The 19,898-nt window shown below is 38.1% G+C and overlaps 1 protein-coding gene across 1 annotated transcript; it reads right to left on the bottom strand.

Moving 5' to 3' along the window:
- Window positions 1-5,507: 5,507 nt before the first annotated feature.
- Window positions 5,508-13,398, bottom strand: slc35f6 (solute carrier family 35 member F6). Its single transcript, XM_063495404.1, has 6 exons — window positions 13,201-13,398; window positions 9,485-9,557; window positions 8,859-9,030; window positions 8,566-8,781; window positions 8,296-8,406; window positions 5,508-7,150 (listed from the first exon to the last, which is right to left on the bottom strand). Exons 1-6 carry the CDS (start codon window positions 13,275-13,277, stop codon window positions 6,666-6,668), a joined length of 1,134 nt encoding a protein of 377 aa, XP_063351474.1. The 5' UTR covers window positions 13,278-13,398; the 3' UTR covers window positions 5,508-6,665.
- Window positions 13,399-19,898: the final 6,500 nt, after the last annotated feature.

Raw genomic sequence — 19,898 nt, 5'->3', positions numbered from 1 at the left:
TATCAGAGTATTTGAATAAACAGATGAGTATTTGCAGCTGGCTTGAAAAAGGGAAGAAAGAAAACACTTAAAGATGCCACTGTTGTTGTTTTACATTAGGACACTGTGTAGTTTTGTAGAATAAATGAAAATCAAATCAGTAACAAAAATAATGTTTTATGATTTTTGTTGCTTATTTGAGCCTCCTGAGAGCCAGTGTCCTCATACTGGGATACTGCATTTTTGGCTTTTCTGCACCTTAAACTTTATTCTGCTCAATAAAGTGTTTTGTACTAATTTAAACAGTGTTCATTTCAATTTCATTATTTTAATAAAATAATCAAATTGGACTTTTTAACTGTTTTCTGTTCAAAATTGCTGTTTGGTTTCTGTACTTACCAGTTACAACAAATTTCAAAAAGCTAGTAGAAAAAGTCGGAATTTAAGGTTATTTTTACATTTCCATGGCTAGAGGAAAATTAGTTTTTCCTGCCAGTATTCCTATTATACCAGCAAAAAGAAAAGAAAAACAAACATCAAATAAGAAAAAAGTGTAAAAGTGCTACACTAGTACCAGTAATCCAAACATATGATATTGGTCAGGATCTAAGCATATAGCACTCAAAATTTAAAAAGTCACAAAGGCTTTTAGTCCTTTAAAATATTTAGCCTGAGAATAAACTATTTTTACTCGTGTGAGTGACATTTTTAATATTATAGGACAAACTCACATGTAGCTGCTGTTTTTTTATGTGCATCCCATGCCTGTTATGTATAATACTTCAATTCACTTCACCCACTTTACATGAAAACTTCCATTTTATTGCACGTTTTAATACCGCATTTATTGCAATGTTGATATGAGTGAGGACGAGAAAGCAAGAAATTATGGTTGCCACATTGCCACATGAACGCAAAATACATACATAAATAAAATAAAATAAATAAAAAATCAGAAAATACCTTATACATATTATGGCAAAAGGTAAACTTTTAGGGGTTTTCTGGCTGTCGGTGAAAGTCTAGAGTTGGCCGCATCTGCTTTGAATTAAAACGTCAGTTTTAGAAATCATTAAATCTGCAGCTTTGTTTGTCTAATAACCTGCTGATCGCCCACGTGTTTTTATAACTATCTGAAGAAAAAGACGGATTATGGCAGGTACCGAAAATGAATCCGCTATGCTGAGATCCTATGAGAGTAAATCCCATTACAGCACCGTGTTTCCTTTTGTGGTATCTGGGTTTTCACTCTCTGCTCTGCGCAGTCATAGTTGGACACATTAAGTGATCATTAGCTGGACATTGGAGTAGCAGACTAATCACACTCACCACAGTCCGGCCTCTGCTGTAAACAACCTAAGGGGCATGCTTTAATGGAGGCTTTTAAAATATGATGGTGACTCGGTGCCTTTGAGCAAAGCCGTCTGTTTACATTAAAACAGATTAAAGTCGCTTCTTGTGCAGAGGTTCGGGGCCCTCTGCAGCCCCAGTGTGCAAATGTACACACGTATAAATCCCACGTACTGTAAGCAGCTGCGGGCTGAAGGCTGCAGGAGAGGAGCCTACTAATGGAAACACAAAAGGTCATAATAACAAACCATTAGGCTCGCTGCCTCTCCAGAGGGGTGCCACGAGGAGCATGAACCACCAGGTCATTGCAGTCAGATCTGCTTAAAAGTGTCATTTTCCAATTAAATGCGCAAAATCCGTTGCTAAAAAGTCACACTGTATAGAAATCTTTCTGCAGATGCACCGAGGGCACAAGGTTTGATGCAGAGCAGCTCAGCCTGGAGCTTTTAATAGTTCATACAGGCAAACCCGCTGCTCTCTAACGCTGGTCGACTGAAAAAGTTTGGTCTGCTTCAGATATGATAATAACAGCCTCTATCTATCTATCTATCTATCTATCTATCTATCTATCTATCTATCTATCTATCTATCTATCTATCTATCTATCTATCTATCTATCTATCTATCTATCTGTTATTTTTGTTATACTTGTAGCTCGGTTTGTCTCTGGGGAGGACACACAGATCGCACTGGGAAAAGTCAGTCCACAATAGCAGCTACTGGAAATCATTTTCCACGCTGTCCCAGGAGTGTATTTTTCTGTCTTTATCCAGCTGTTCGAGCTATAAACATGTTTCTCTCATATAAATTTGGTTTCACGTATTGTAAAGAAAATAAAGAAAATGCTCCGAACTAATTCACATTTACTCTTACTGAAAATAAAAAACATGTCCAGACTTTTAGTTGTTTTTTTTTTTTTTTTTTTTTTAAACCCTGCTTATAAGGAAATAAAACCACACATAAATTAAACTTAATCGATTCCCTTTAAATAATTTCTCGACACATTTAACAGGTTTCATTGTAGGCTGCTTATTTTTCAGGGTTACTGATGTTACCCGTCGCTGTAATTCTTATAGTTGGAGCTATATCTATTACACTACAGTTATTTATTTTAGAATGTGAGTATCGCAGTACTGCAGACAGTATAACGCAGGCAATGACAGGGTCGGAGGCAATGACAGAAAGCAGCCACACACGTTGAAGAGCGGCCTTCTATTTTCAGCAAAATGCTGCCATCTAGCGGCCAGTTTCTTCTTTGCTGAGACAGACTGCCGGTCTGCAGTGAGTGTGTTTGCATGTGTGTGTCTGTCTGTATTCCTCATGCTGCATGCCCCCATTTTTTAAGGACAAAAAGCAGGTCTTGGTTAGAGTTTTAGGAAAATAATTTAAGCCAAAGTGAAAAGTATTCCAAAAGTCAGAAACTATTTGTAAAGATTCCTTTTGCTTTTGAAAATTTAATATTTCTCACAAATAGTAAACCAGAGCGTGGATCACATCTGTAACACTGGGAGCCACTTCTCTTTGGTCAGGGTGGAGTCCATTCACATTTTAGTGCCTGTTTCCAACTCCAGCGGAGCAAACACCCCCACACTTGACTGTTCCCACCACCATATTTCACTGTGGGTTTGATACACCGTGGGTATCATTCTCTCTGCTGTTAGTCTCCTTACATACACCCCTCTGTTACAGCCACAAATCTCAGACTTCACATCATCTGTAAATGGGTCTTTTTTCCATCGTCTACTGTGAAATGCTGGTATGTCTCAGCCTGCCATGAGCGTTTGGCCTTGAGACTGTACTTGCCCTCTGAGACCACTAAAAAGCAGCATTCTTTGGACAGGACCTTTGCTGACTCGAGGCTTGTGTTCATTATTTAGCATATTTTGGATCTGAGATGAAGTTAATTTTCTATGAATAAACAGAATTTGATGGTATGATTATCTAGTGGTGTGGTCTGTACTGTAGTCATATTTGGCCTGCCTGATTGTGGATTTAGCCAATCCAGTTTCCACAAAGTGTAAAAGAGTAGCCTGCCTGACACTGCCTCCTTAAAAACCTCCAGTTTAGTCTTCACTGGAGAGCATGAAAGCCACTTTCTGAATTTAGTTCTGATTCCATGTTTCCCATTATTCCAACAGGCAACCATAAAGCCCTATTTATACAAAAACAATAACTCAAAGTGATTTACTTAAACAAGCCTTTCATGATCGATAAAATCCGTTTGAGTATGATGAACACTGCTTCGGAGGAAGAAATCTGAACTTGATGTGACTCTCCTGTTCAACCACATGTCAAAGGTGCTCTATTGGATTGAGATGCATTGGCATGTTCAAGAAACTAGCTGGATATTTTCTCTTTTTCAGACCTTTTCTCTGTAAATCTAGCTTTGGTTACACAGGAAAGTTGCTGAGCATTTTCTGAAATACTCTTTATCTTCTTTATTTTCTTCCCAGTTCTACTGTTCGGTTTAAACTTCAGCAGGTTGCCTTACTTTGTCTGCTTGCCTGCATGAGTTGCTCCGATGTGATTGGCTGATGAGATATTTGCATTAACAAACAGTTAAACAGGTGTACCTAACAAAGTAGCCATTGAGTGTATATTATTGCTTCTACATTCAAATGATGGGTTTTTATACTTAAAATTGTGCTCTTGAGCTTTTGGACTAGAATGAATATAATAGAATATAATTAAAAATTCTCAAAGTCAAAGATCTATTTCTACCTGTTTTGTTACATGAATGCACCTTCATAAAACAATGAATAGAGCCTCTCTTTGCTCTTTAATGAGCCCAGTTTCTTGGTTTCGCTCCACATGATGTTAGATTCTGCTCCTTGTTGGAACGATCATGATCACCTCCGTTCTCCTGATTTGTCAGCTCAGTTCTGGATTTAGAGCTGCTGACTGTGGAGGTCACTGTTGTCCACTGGACTACTTTTTATGTCATGAAACCTTTTGGGGAAACTTTGGTTAATTGCATGATTGAAGCTAGATATTCCTAAAAAAAAAAAAAAGCATGTATAAATTTGTTTTTGTTTTAAAAAGCAATTTATGCTGTAAAGTTTCTCTAAATTTTTATGTTATTTTGGTTACAACAAATAAAAAACAGAAAAATAAAATACTTAAATAAATCAAAGTAATCAATAATTTTGTATTTTTCAAAAATAAACACCTGCCGTCTATTAAACAAAACCCACAATAACATTATTTTGTTCTTCGTGTGTTCACATGGATAATTACCATGTGTCAACGTGCATGTGGTCTGTTAACACATTTTCCTTCTTCCTGTTCCGCTACACATACAGAGATCTCTGGGGGGGCTTTTCAGTTTAACCTTTGACCTTTCGTCGAAGGGCTGTTGACTTGACTCAGGAAGTGAAAGCAGGTGTCAGCTGCTGGTGTTGGTGACATTAAAGCTCATTAATGTTGCATTTTTCTAAACTTGAGGGTTAGACTTTGAACATAGTATTTCCTATACTTTCACTATATTATCTTAAACAGGAGTTAATCAGCTGCTTGTTATGGGTCAGTAAAAAACTGGTGTTTTATTGTTTATTGTATCTTACATGATCATTAGTGCTGTTTTCTTTAATAGCAAATTTATGATTGAAATGGGAAAAAAAATCTCGAAGAAGCTTCTGGGTTTGAAAAACTCAGGAGGAATAGGCTTACATTTGGGCAACTCCTCTGATTCTAGAAACAAGTCCAGTTTATAGTCAGCTGTCAAATCTATGACTTCAGGAAAAAGATTCCTGATAAGTTTATGGGCTCAGTCCCTAGTTTAAAGCTTTATTCAATATATGGTGATGTTCACTTTGCAATGACCTAGCCACCTGTTCATTGAATGCCCTTCTCCTTCCTTCCTGCACTGTCTGTAGTCAAGAGAGGTAATTCAGTCCTCCCTAAACACTGCTACAGTCCCTTTACCCATCAAAACGTCCTCTATCACCCATGTTCTTAAAAAAAAAACCCAAACTGGTCCAACAACCTTGATAACTTCAGGCTCATTTCCAACTTTTACTTTACCTCTAAAATCCTGAATCCCACAGTAATAAAAAAATGTTATTGTTAATTTATTATTAGCCTCTTTTTTTCCCCTCAGTCGGATTCACTTCCCGCTCATTACATCCACTTTCACAACATCGAGACAGCGACACCCAAAACACTCAGTTTGAGGCTTCACACGGTGATTTTATTAACATCCATGTTGCACATAAGAGTCTGACTTCAACTGATTAAAAGAAAAGCAGCGAACCTTCACATCAGAAAGGCTGCTGCCTGTGAATAAAAGCGTGAATTGATAATAGTTCCCTTTTTCTTTTACTGAACATTACAGTCAGCACCTTGGAACTAAACAGAGAAGTGGATTTACAACACAGAATACAAATCGATCGTACAGTCTTGACGTTTCCATCAGTACAAATAAAACTAAGAGAGGAACATAAAGACACTTTTTTTAAAATTCAAAATTCAGAAAAGAACTAAAGTGAGGTGAGGAGAACGGGCATGCAGTTTGATTACGAAGGATATTTTAAACTAATGCCTCTGTAGTGTCGTCACAAGGGTGTGAATCAAGCGCACATCACCATGTGGAAAGAATTTTGTCGCAATCAAACTGCACAGTCAGCAAAATTATAAAACACTATGAGTGGCAAAAGAAATGAGAAACATGAGCGTGGTCCGTCATTCTTCAAAAAAGTCAACAAGTGATGCCGACAGTATATTTTGGATGAAAATGTGGCTTAGCGTTTTGGCACTGAAAGTTCCATTTTCAAAGACAAACATATTTAAAAGGGTCGGGAAAAAATGCTGACATTGGCTTTTAATTGTTTTTATATAACAGTTATAAAAAAATTAAAATAATCCCTTAAAATCTGTAATATAAAATCTATCTCAGGCCACCCTTTCTAAACACTGGCTTCTTTGACTGAAAAATTGCACATTTTGTAACACAAACATGTTCAGTGTCTTACAGAATGTTAGATGAGGAGATTAATAAGACAGAAGCAGATGTCATGATGTTGTGTAACTATGGAAGTTATATACAAGACAGTTTCTCAGCTTGGAAGTTGGGATTGGACACAACCAGCGTTTCCTCCTGTTCTAGAAGTATTAATCATCTCAGCTTACTCTCTGAAAAAAACGAGCATATTTTTCTACAAAATGTCAACATTTTTATCTTTAAGACGCTTTTCACACTCTCACCTGTTACAGCATTGTGTGCCAGTTTAAATCTGCGATGTGAACACCTGATGTTTTTAAAGCAAACTGACACCAGTGTCTCTGGCAGACCGTCCACTAAATCGGGACTCTGTCTGTGCCGAGTGTGTCCACAAGTTTTAGCTGTTGTCACCAGTCTGCACCCGGCCGTCATTCAGCAGTCTCTCTCTTTCTCCAGAGCCGCCCTCCTCTTCGTTCGCAAACCTAGCGCAGCACGGTATTCTGGCCAGCAGGGGGCGGTGCAGTCCGTTGTAGAGCGCAGTACCCACCAGCAGCACCAAGAAGCCCAAAACCTGCAGTCCGTGAAAGTGCTCCCAGCCCAATGCCAAGCTCACCACCCAGATGACCAGTGTACGCAGGCTGTCCAGCACCATACGGGTGGTGGCGCTGATCTCTTTAGTTACGCTGATCCCCGCAAAGTTGAAAAAGGCGATGCTGACTGTGTTGCCGAGCAGAGCCAACAAGATTAGAGGCTGGTGGCCGATCTGACAGAAGGCATCCAGCGCGTCCTCCAGGACGTGCCGAGGGTTGTTGGCGAAGTTTCCAACAGGGATGAAGTACATGGGGATGAGCAGCAGCGACAGGACAAAGAAGCCAAAGAAACCTGGAAACAAATATTTTGAAAAAGAAATTACTTTAGCCAGTCGTGTGTTTGAGTTACCTCACCTCACCTTACAATCACCCCACCCACAAAACAAAATCAGAGATAACAAAATTAAAGCTCACGAGAGTCATTAGGCTAAACCAGAAACAAAAGGTAAAGTGTAAAGCCAAAACAATGAGCTTAAAGACGCTAACGTGCTCCAATCTGAGAAAAGCAAGATCTGGTGATAAACTGATTCACAGTAGAAGAAATATATTGTTATCCACTATTTATGTAAAAATACTGATTAATGCTGCTGTGGATCCATGTATGAAGTTTGTGCCCTCTACACTCTTAAAAAGGATCTGTTAAAAAAATACATAATGCACTGTTACATGTGTAACAAAATTGCAAAATGAACCTTTCTTTGTAATTTTTAACAGGTGAAAGCTTAAAAATATTAAAACAACTTTGTGGTGTCACATCTGTTGCAGCACTTGTGCTAAAATGTAACAAATTATACGTTACACAGCAGTATAAATGTTAGGTTAGGCCACACTGCCTGTTGTGTAGCTGAGTTTCTGAAACATAAGTTACGGTCCCACAAAGGTTAGGTCTGTGTGCATGTCTCTGTCAGGACAGTGAGCAAAGATTTTTTTTTAAAAACCAACGGCACAGGTACTCCTGTGCAGTCCTCCAAAATCCCAACTGTGCAGATGACGTATGGATAAGATGAATGCAGAGTTCACCGGGAACAGAAGAACCGCGAAACAACAAAAAATACAGCATGAACAGCACAGACACTTGATTGTTTTTAGCACTCAGTTTCACTTCAGCTCTTTGTATGTTATAACATCGCCCTTCTCCACGGCTGACGGACCAACAACAGCAAAAGCGAAAATGGCCCACAGACCTGTTGAAACACATACTTTTGACACTGCCTTCATCTGACAACATAGGTCTATTCCAGATGTTTGTATGAGGTATATGACCTTTGCCCATCTCATTATTGACATTCAGTAAATACTGATAATCCAAGAATGTAGCTCATTTTATTTTTGTAGGTTTTTGGTTTGAGGGGATACACATCCATTCTAAAATGGTTCATCTCCAGCAGTAGAGATCTGATGTTGTAAGCTGGACAAAGCTCCTTATAACTGTCGTACCTTCAGTTCCAACAGCTCGGAGGGGATGAACGTCATGTGTGTAGACAAACTTTTCCTCGAGGACCATCTGCACTGACACAATGATCTGAGCCATGATGATCAGAAGATCTCCTGCAGTCAGACAAAAAACAAAAACAAAGCAAAACTGTGAGGGTTTTTTTTACTGAAACACTTTGCGATCCAATCATATCAAACAAACAAACAAAATAAACAAATCAGATCTTTATCAAGAGTTTAAAAAAAGACCCCAAAGAAAACAAAACATCTTACCAGTGATCACATCACTGAGTTTGTGTGAGCTGTCTTTGTTTCCATCGATGAAGTCAGCCAGGCCCACTATCACCAGTCCCAGAATGGTGATAAAAATGCCGATCCACTGATTAGGTGCCAGGCGGCGCCCCAAAAATGCCACAGAAAGTAGACCGGTGAAGATGATCACAGCTCCACGGAGCATCTGGAAACTTGAGGCGCTCGTCATGTTGAGAGCTGTGAAACAAAAACGGTTTTAATAAGACGGTAGAGAAGGGTTTGGTGACCTGTAAAAAGGTTCTGTGGACACTTACCAACATACATGATGGAGGTGGCCGTCATGTCGCACATGGCAGGAGGGAGGAAGAGGAAGGGGTTGAAGCTCTGGCCACGATTTACCCTGGGTTCTGGTCGACGTTTGTCGTGGCAAATTAAGATGTAGAAAGCTGCGAGACAGCAGAACTCCCCCAGAAACATCCCCACCGCCTGGACAGTGAGAGAGACAGACAGAGTAATGTATTCCAGTTATTCCGCAAAGAAAACTAAAGACATGCATGGGTTACTGTATTAATCCAGATGTATCTTTCTGTTTTCAAAAGTTTAAATAGGTTTGCAGCAGTTTTCACTTGCTTGACCTCCCAAAACATACACCTGGGTTTTTCTGTATTGAGATCAATTCTGGCACCTTCTTTTGGGGTTTTAGCAGAACCGAAACGAGAATAAAAATGTAAATCCTCTTCATTAGATTTAAAAAACAAGCAAACGTTTTCACTTAACAGAAGAAAAACAATTTAAAATGTTTAATTTCTCTGCATATATGAAATAAATAAAAACTGGAAAGATTTTCTTTGATTTAAAATAAGAACCAAGACATTATGAAAAAACTTTAACTGAGATCAAAGTGCTGAGCTCAGCTGTCACTAAGAGTTTATTACCATACCTGTAGAAATGGGTGAGAAAATGGACGCTCTGGTTCCTCCTGGCAACCCTTCGCATTGAACATATCAGCCCATCTGTCACAGAAAAAACCCCAAACATGATTATTACAGCTTAATTACAGACTTTTAAAACAATAAAATATATAGTCAGAAACATAAAAAACACAGAGGTTTTTTTTTTTTTAGAGAAAAGTAAAAATACATTTTCTTGTTTTGTATTCTTTCACATTATGCCGGGTTTTGGTTTGAACATGTGGTGATGAAATAATTCCACTTCTCCTACAGGTCACTTGTTTTACTGCCTGCTGACATGAAGAACGGAGACAGAATGATTGAATGACGTGTCTTTTCACTCGTGAAGTTAATGAGTGCTTAAGTCTGCATAAACCTTTATTTTTTTACTGTCTGACAGCCTGACTGGCATGTGAGCGTCCCGGTGACAGTGCGACGCAGGACTGTGGTCTTTAAAAGTGATGACACAGCACTTTCTTGAAACCTCTGAGCTCATCAATACGCAAAGGAAACTTGAGTGGATCTGTCTGCTCATCTAAATCTGCTCTTGCTTGTCCTGTTATTTAAGGTTGGTGTGCTTTGGATTAAATATCTTTACATGGTGGATAGTTGAATGAAAGAAAAGATGGAAGTTGCACGAAAACTATCATCCTCCAAGCTGTAACTGATCCGAGTTGTGGGGCATTTAAGGCAGCGAGCCAACACAGAGATGCGGCTGGTTTCAGGTGAATGTTGTGAAATTTGACCAGGTAGTTGTCGAGTTGTCTCTTAAGTAACACTACATGACCTGTTTTGTTTGATACAAACTGCAATTAGCAGCAGAACTGAGATCTGTTCAGCTGACAAAAGCCGCAAAAGGACAAAGAAGTGCGTGTCAGGAAGCAGAAAGCTGATGTCCCAGAATATTGGAGAAGTTGAAAAAGCTGAATCTTTTGTTTCACTGAGATGACAAACCTCTTCCTATCATGACAGCAAAAGAGATCTTAAATGCAGTCAGCACTCATTATGATAATCTACTCACCTAAGCTAAATTACCAACAATCACTGATTCTGAAATGTGCACGTTTTTATTTCACCTTGTGACGCCAAGTATGTTATATTTGATACATCTGTTTTGATGATGACTTCCAACATCTTCAGTGTGATAATAAATTGACATACACAAACAGTATACTACCGTGAGCAACATTAATAAAATACACAAAAATGCTGGATGTAGCAAAAATTATAAAAATGAATATTTATTTATTTTTTAATTTGTCAAAATAAAACAGAATTTTACAGCAATTATTCAGTGTTTCAGGATAAACATGGTTAATTATATTTGGATTTTGAGCAAAAAGGTCAATTTAAAGACATCTATAAATTGATTAATTGTCTTTACTGGACAAAAAAATATCTGGTGATTTAATTATTAAGCAGCCAGTGGGTGACTCAGCAGGTTGTGGCAATCCTGATAAACAGACTGCAACATTAAGTTGATTTATTTTAAAGAGTCGAGGTTTTCTGTTTCAGCAAATGTTCTCTTTGTCCTCAGTGGCACGTGGAGTCCCACAGGGTTCGATTTTAGGCCCACTTGTGCTTTCTTTACATCATTCCCCTCACACTCAACTGGTCAAAGTAGATGGCTCCCCTCCCAAGCCAAGAACTACTGGAGTTTTCTCCCTATTAAAAGGGAGTTTTTACTTCCCATATTTTCCAAGTGCTTGCTCATAGGGGGTTGTCTGATTTTGGGGGTTTCTTTATAATATTTTATCAACTGTACCTTACAATATCTCGACGACATCTCGACAATCTCAACAACATCTCGAGTTGTTGTGGATTGGAGCTATATGAATAAAACTGAAACAAGCTGAATTGAATCTGTGGACATATTACTTTTATCTCCTGTATACGTTTTAATGTTAAGCAGACAAGGAGGACAAGTTATCTAAAAATGAATAGTGATCTCTAAACAGTCAAAAGCAAATAATGATGTCATGCAGTTGCATTTCTTAGATAAATCTTTGCATCCTATCGAGAGCTGCTTTTCAGTAGCAGTAGTAGATATTTTTTACAAAGCTTCTCAAGTCACATAATACCTTTATTAACCCAACTTTGATTATCAGATTAGGAAAATTGATTTCCATCATCCAGCATTCAGTTTTTCTTTTTAAATACAGAAAAGTGTGGGGACTGCTGAATGATGGAAATCAGACCAACTGCAAGAGTGCAGACAGCAGCTGCTAAATGTTTAGCTAAAATACGCAGAATTATGGTTTCTGGACAATTTTCCATTCTATACCACTTCCACAGTATGGAGGTCAAAACTCTAGCCACACTTACATATACAACTTTCCCGCTAAACCAGTGGATTTCAGATTGTGGGTTTCATCTGGATGACCATATAACATATTAAAAAACATTTATTTTTGGTGGGGGTTGCTGGGCATTTGCTGATGTGGCTACAGACTAAAAGATCTTGCAGTTTTATAATATTTAAGAAGCATTTTTCATTGTTTTCTGATATTTTAAAAACCAGCTAGGATCAAAAACAACAATAGGTTGCAAATATTAAATATATGATAGTCTAGTTTTAACTCCAGCTACTGATAAAGCCACAGCTGCAGTGCTCCTTGGTTACAGCGTCAGATAAAGTATTTGCATTCCTTGTGTATTTGCATTGTTTTCAAATGCTTTCGGTTTTGTCATGTGATAAACACCGTCTGTCTGATGATAAGCAAGTGAAATACTGATACCTCACATCTGAAAGTTTTTCTACAAGAGTTGACTGTAATGTTAATGTACTGATATCTTATCTAGTATTATTTAAAACAACTGTAATGTTAATACTCTGTATTTCAATGAAACTTACAAATGAATCATGAATTATTTACTTCATCAACAGCAACCAAAAGAGACTACTCTAAGGAGCTTGGAAAGAAAAGCTTCTTTAAGTTGCTTGAGGTTGAGGTTGATGTTGATGTTCTTGAAGTTGAGGTTGAGGTTCTTGAAGTTGCTTCAAGCAACTTAAAGAAGTCCAGACACTTTTCTTTCCAAGCTCCTTAGACTATGATGACCTGGATGACTGAGAACCTTCACAGACATACAAAAGAGACTACATACCACCTAAGGCTAAATACAATCAAACACCAGAGAGTGCAGCTGCTCAGCCAGTTTTCTGTGTATCATATGTATCAGGCTGTTTCTGCTGAAACAACGTGAACCAAATGCAAGAAACACGTGTAAATCAAAGACATAATAGACCAAAGTTATTTTTATGTGACCACGATTCTCGATGAATGAAATGAGTTTAACTGCTTTTTATTCCCCTTTTTGAAGCAGACAGAAGCCCGACCTTTACTTGGAAAGGAAATAAGTGATCTCACCGTCCCCCCACAGTTTAGTTTCACATGAAAACAGGAAAGTCTAGTTTGATTTCAAACTCACAGCTTGATAAATATGTTAATGTTAACCGCTTACAAGCTAACAAGGAAACGAGACGCTATTGTTACTAGCTAACGGGCTAGCTCTACGTTAATAATCTGTAAGAAAATGCAATAAACGAACTACATTTATTAACTTCTCCAAACAATTAACTGGGCACCACCACCCTTCAAATTTTATTGTAAATCTGTAGTTCAGGTCGGTTCCTGGGTCCAAGCTCCAGCTACAGTAACTGTAGACACATGACACGGGAGGGAAAAACATAATTAAATCTACTCACTTGGCCGACAGCGTGTTGATGGAGCCGGTTGTAAGCATAAGTCCCGCGAGGAACAGCTGGTATTTTGTCCAAGCCATGATGGACGTGTGATCGGGACGAGCAGAAGCAGGAAACGGACACCACCGAGCTGTGTTTTGGTAAAATACACCGCTGTTGTTTACCCGCTCCGCTCGATCTCCTCTGCCCAGCCACGGTCTATGAACGTCACATGACAGCTCAGCGTCAGCTGACCACTGAGTGTTAGCGCTATGTGTTACCTTCAGGGCTCGTCGTAAATTGCTCAACCCATTTCTTTTGACGATGAAAAATGAAAGTAAAAAGGCCTACTTTAAGAGTTTGAGATGGTTCAGTGGATGTATAAATAAAGCACAAATGGGATCCCCTTAAACACATTCTTAGTATTAGTGTCGTTATTATCCTCTGAGTTATCAATTCTGTCCCTAGTTATCTAACATAAACCGCAAGCAACCAACAACATGACGTCACGTTCCCTACAGACAGAAGATTGCGCTAAACATGTTTTTTGAAACGTTATGCACTTATTTCTTAAATCTGGCTTCACAGAGAGTGTTAACTCTATGTCAGTTTTTGAGAGCAGGGCTCAGTGGTGTAAATTAACCTTTATATGTGTAGCGTTTCATGTCCCCTTAAAGGCAACTGGACAAGTGGAGGACAAAATAATTGGTGGGCCCAAAACACAAAACAGAATCTGAAAGTCATAACGTTAAGAAAGGGGGAAAATTCTCCAGGAAAGACCTGGCACAGGATCCGAGACATGTATCTGGACCTTAAGTTGATTCATGGTTTCAGTGGAAGGATGGCTGCCATTAAGCCACTAAACCGTGAGAAAAGGCTGAGGTATGCCAAATTAAACAAGAACCTAAGTGAAAATCAGTGGCAACGGGTCTTATGGAGTGATGAATCCAATTTTTTTGTTCAACTTGTTGTCAATATGTACAGAGTAGATCAGGAAAGACACGTAACAGTAATTGTCTACAGCCATTTCTTAAACACAGTGGGGGCTGCGTAATAGTTTGGGGCTGCATTTCAGCTAGTGGTGTTGGAGATATTGTCAATTATGTACACAGAAAATTACTGTCAGGTTTTGATCCACCATGCAACATCTGAAAAACATCTGACTGGCCACAGCTTCCTTTTTCAGCCTGACAGTGGTCCCCAAAACACTGCTAGTGCAGTAGAAGCATGCCTTGATAGAAAAACACACAGCACAACACAATATCAGTTGTGAACTGGCCTCCTCAGAGCACTGTCGGATCATCTTGACAGAGAATGGAACAAAAAGCAGCCAGCATCCAAAAAAGAACTTTGAATTTCCTTCAAGAAGCATGGAGAACTATTCCTGAAGACTGCTGAAAAAAATTAGATGAAAGCTTGCTTAAAAGAGCTCGGGCTGTGTTGAGAAAAAAGAAAGAAAAAAAATTGGTCATAATTTCACTTTCAAGGTTGTTAAAATTGTACAAACTCTGTTTGTGCTGTATATACTGTTTATTTTTCCATGTATGTTTGCACATACTTCAATAAATCACTACACCTACAGTATTTGCCATTTTCCTAGTAAAATATACAGAAATTAGGGGTGGCTCAAAGCACACAGTACAGTAAAAAACAGTTGTACTGTCGACCATTGACTTTAATCAGATTATAAGATTTTTTATCAGCAGGGTGAGCGTGCCGAGCTATGAAAGATATATAGATGACTGAATTTTCATATCTCTAGGCCAGAAGTGGTGATGGACTTTTGAGTGAACTTATTTCCAGGTAAGTCTGGACTTTCAGACAGTAGTCAGTTACTAACGTCTAATCATATGGCATTTACTGATAACTGTGACCAGTGTTTATCTTGTCTGTCACACTGATTGTTAACTGACATAATGTTCATAGATAATGTGACCTTTAAAACATTTTTCTCATTTTTTTCATAGTGTTTTTGCTGTTTTCCTGTTGCTCAAGTCAGAATAAACAAATAAAAAATAAGAACATGTGGCGCATTCCTAGATTTTAGTGTACTGTGTGTAAAGTTTGAGGAACTGTAAAAGGTAGCTCAATTTATTATAAAGACAGTATCCTGCTGAGTCATTAAACACATCCAGTATACTATATTTGAGTTAAATACTAGTCTAGTGTTTGTCCTTGATATCTGCAGCTTTATCACATAGTGGTGAAGCAGCATATCATTTGAACTAAAACCCCTCTTTTCACTCATGTTACCATATCTGATTCATCATTGCTTTCCAGCTAATGCACTTAAGGCAAATGCTTTCAAGGGTCCCTAAACGTAGCAGAGCAGGCACCATGGATAACCAGCAGGTGGAGTCAAAGACCAGACAGACCATCTAAGAACTCAAACTGGGACCAGAGTGTATCCCCCCCTTTGTGGCCTCACATTGATTAAAATTAGAACACGCATTCCACTTTCCATGAGGATGCTGTCCCATATTAGGTCAATCTATGGCTTTTCTAAACCTCTGAATAAAAGATCAGTGTCATTTAATTAAAAAAAAATACTTACAGTAAAATTAAGCATTTGAGGGTCTAGACTCATCACCATAGGATGCCATATTAATGAAATGAACACATTTTTAATGTTACTCGGACAATCCTCACTGGAATGACTCACACCAAAAGCCTGAGAAAATCAAGCTCTCACATTTTCTATTTGCTGCAGGGATATTTTCAGCTCTTCTCGTGCTTTCACTCCTCCGGTGTTAAAGGGTGCTAAACAGAATTCTTGGTGACTTCCCAGACAGCTGATGAGAACAAGGAGTCATCGCCTCAGTGACTCCCTGTGAAGTGTCTCATCTCTCCTCTCTCTGCAGACAGCAGTAAAACCTCTTGGCTCTTACCACTTAACATTTAGTTATAGTAAGTTTGCTCAAGTGCTGCCGTGAATGAAAAAAAGAACAAGTTCTTTATACTGCTTGGGCAATGAGAGCATACCTGTAATAAAGGAACGGGGAAAACAGTTTTTCACACCACTGTATATAGAGCTTCTACTGTATTTGAACACTCAGAGCACTTTCCACTATGTGCCTCATTCACCCTAGCACTTTAAAAAAAAATCTAACATTTACACACTGCAAATCCATGACTGCAGTGAGGGCAGCCAGTATCGTTCCCAGAGCACTGCAGTGCAAACTGGAGGAGCTGGGGATCGAACTTCCAACCTCCCGTTGTCCATTAATTGGAAGTCAACTCTGAGTCAAAGAGGCCCTCATTTGTCAGTTTGATTTGTTGATTTGATTACTCTTATTTAATTAATAAGTCAATCTGAGTGTTACATCCACAAATTGATCTAGGGATAAGGGCAGTGACATAGTATTAGATGAAGAAACATGAGGAGGTTGTTTGGGTCAGTCTGAAAAGATTTATTGCCAGGATGTTATCAATGAAGCACAAGTTAGCTTCAAGGAGAGCCAAGGTCAACACACACATACATAAACAGACCCAACTTGAAATACAACACCATAAAATGATTAACTGAGGCAAAAGAAAAGCTACAAACCTATACCTCAAATCCCTAAGAAACCAGTGAACTACAGGAGAAAAAAGTGATTGGCAGCTCTCCCCTACAAGCATCCATTGGTCAATGTAACAGAAGACAGAGGAACAAAGGACAAATTGATCAAGTGTGATAAGTAAAAGCAAGGTAATCAAGATCATGAACCTTAACAAACAAACACGGCAAAAGGCTAACAGCTCACTTTCAAAACACATGACACTTATATAGGCCCTGGAGGGCATCTATTAGCTGCAGGACTTAGATCTCAGCCAATGACATGAAAGGTGGAAACTTGAGGAACCAACAGAAGGGAAGGGAAGCACCCAAAAATGGAAATAATCAGCGTCAAGTTTTCTTAATTTGAAAAAGTCTTTTTCAAGTGAAATTCAGCGTTTTGATATTTAAAAATAAAACATCTAAGAATTTTATTCAAATGAAGTATTTTATAATAAATTATTTGCTTCCATGCAAATCTTTCTTTCTTTTCTTTTTTTTTTTTAACAGTTTCAGTTTTTTGGGGGGCTTCAAACTCTTTGCTACATTTTCAGGTCCTTTTTTACAGTTTCAGTCTTTTGACCCTAATTTTGTGTTGTGGGTGTACATCAAGGGGGAGGGGCGGGTGTAAATTAATGATTAATGATCCCGTGAAGGAACTAGCACCAACAGTTAAGAAAGATGGTTTCTGATTACCCCATGATGGACTATAGAACAAACAAGTTTGTAACATATTGATATACACTAAGGTGGGAAAAAATTTACCCCACCAACAGCGAATAGTGTTATCTGATTGGATGGTAGGTCACAAAGCAGCAAGATCTCTGAACTCAGTAGAGAAATCTAAGAATCACCTGGTCATTACTGTATATTCTATTGAAATTAGGATCCCCTACCTTAAAATGCCGTTGCACCTTAATAGAGCTTTAACCTTAATGTATATCAGTATATTACAAATGTTCACCTGTCAATATAGTGAAATGGCAAATTAGATAAAAAAAAAAAATGAATTTGAAACCAAAACAAAAAAACTGTAAAAAAAAGAAAAAAAGAGAAAAGATTTGCATTTTTTTTTTAATGAAAAAATAAATAAATAAAAATTTCATTTTAAATCACTTTTTCAAATGAATAAAACTTCTGACACCTGGGTTCTCTTCTCTCTGTTATCATATTCAGTGTTAGTCTTCGTGTCTCACTGTGGGCTTTTTTTTTTTACTTTGGTCACTTCCTGTTTTACTTTGAAGGATAACTTTCTCATGTGTCCTGCTTCTGTTTTACTTCCTGATCTTTTTTCTGGCTTGCCATCATTAGCTTCACCTGTATTTGATTGCTTCCACCTGTCTCTAACCCCAGTCACCTCTGTCAGTATAAATAGTCTTCCCTTTGTATTTGTCTGCTTGTTGTCTTCCCTCTGTGCTCATGTTAGTAGAATCTTTGGTTTAATTTTCTTCCCATTAGCTTGCTTTTTTTTTCTCCCATTTTGCTTGCCACAGTGTCCTCTGTTTGGGTCTTTCATTTGCTCCTCATGACAATAAAAGCTAAATTCCCTTAAATGCAAATGAGAACAACTGCCGTGCGTTGCTAATGTTTGAGCAAGTCTTCCGCTCCAAGCCCAGTGTTGTATCTTTTTACCCCTATCCCAGAAAGGCAATATTATAAAGTCCAATCTGCTGGATATCTGCTTGATTCTACATTTTACTGTAACAAAGTCTGTTTGTACATTTGAAAGTGAGGACTGTGGGATATTTGCTAAACATTGTTTACAGCAATCTCGTATTTTCTCTGAGTGTGCCCTTGAAAAGTAACAGTATCTGTGGCAGCCAGAAAAAAAAGGATATTTCATGCTGAATGGCCTGGAAACATTTGATTGACAGTTAACCTCCCAGTGCTGTGAGGTTCGACTGGTGGGGAGAGCAGCAAAATGTCACGTGCCCGGGTCAGCTTTGCAAACTGAGGTTTAATGAGTGACATGCTCACCTTTCGATCCAAACCACAGTAAGCACAGAATTATACATGATCACCTGCACATACGGGTATGTTACTCTCCTTACATCTGAGTTATTTAAAGAGAAATTAAAAATAGAGGGATTTACCTTCACGTGTTAGATGTTTAACTAGTTAATCAGTTTTTATACACTTTAAAGAATAATATCACAAAGCACTGTGTACTCCAGTATGTAATATCTCTCAGCATGAAAACAAAGCAAGGGTTGAGGAAGTGACTATTTTTAGTTTCACTCAGTTCATTCAGTTATTTTCTTCTCCTTTCTTTCAATAATTTTACTACATTGTTGGTTTCTTTGCCTTGTGATGTGTATGTGATATTTAATATAGTGAAACCATAATTACTTGTATGAATCTCAAGAAGAATGGTTGCTTTCTCTGTAGTGGCTCTTGGGCATCCAAGCATAATAAGTAATAAACCTCTTTAATGAGGTTTGTGATGAGTCCAAGGTTGACAGTGTGTCTTCCTTTTACTTAAAAAAAAATTATGTTGTATGATAATAAGGCTTTATGTGACAAGATGACTTTTAATCTTGCAATCAAAAATAATTAATAAAATAATTCTTGTAATTTGGAAACAGCATGAAAGTCACTTTAACCTCTGTTTAGAATCACTAAAATCACCCAAAATGTCGTTATACTTACTAACAAACTTAATATTAAATTAAATTAAATTATCTGAAATATTTATTGACTTAAAAAGGTCTTCATACAAATCAATTAGTATCAACCTTGATTGTTCAGTGTACCTAAATGTACTGTATGTAAACACTCAATTGATGCTTTGCAAGGCTGGCTCTGTTGTTTTATACTCTTACTGTACTAGCTGTGGCAAACCTCACAGATGCTTTTCAATGTTAATGCCTTATTTGAAAACATCACATTGATTGTAGCAAATCGATGAATGGAGCAATGGAAGCAGATATTGTATTTCCTTATAAATAGCTAACCATAAAACATCAATTTGTTAACAAGGCAATCAAAATTAGCTGTCACACCTGTCCCTGCCCTTAAACCTCTTGTACCCTGGAGGTCGCTGTAGCTGGATCACGTAATAAAATCCAATCTGATGCTATTTTGAGAAGGTTACTGAATGGTGCACGCTCTGTAGTGATGGAGCTTTGTCATGCCCCGATGCGTGAGTGTAGCATTTGTACTGCTTTATTTCTATTACATCAAA

This window comes from Pelmatolapia mariae, linkage group LG15, assembly GCF_036321145.2.
Source record: "Pelmatolapia mariae isolate MD_Pm_ZW linkage group LG15, Pm_UMD_F_2, whole genome shotgun sequence".
Lineage (NCBI taxonomy): Eukaryota > Metazoa > Chordata > Actinopteri > Cichliformes > Cichlidae > Pelmatolapia > Pelmatolapia mariae.
Note: the sequence above shows the minus strand (reverse complement) of the source record. Positions and strands in the feature narration are given on the sequence as shown.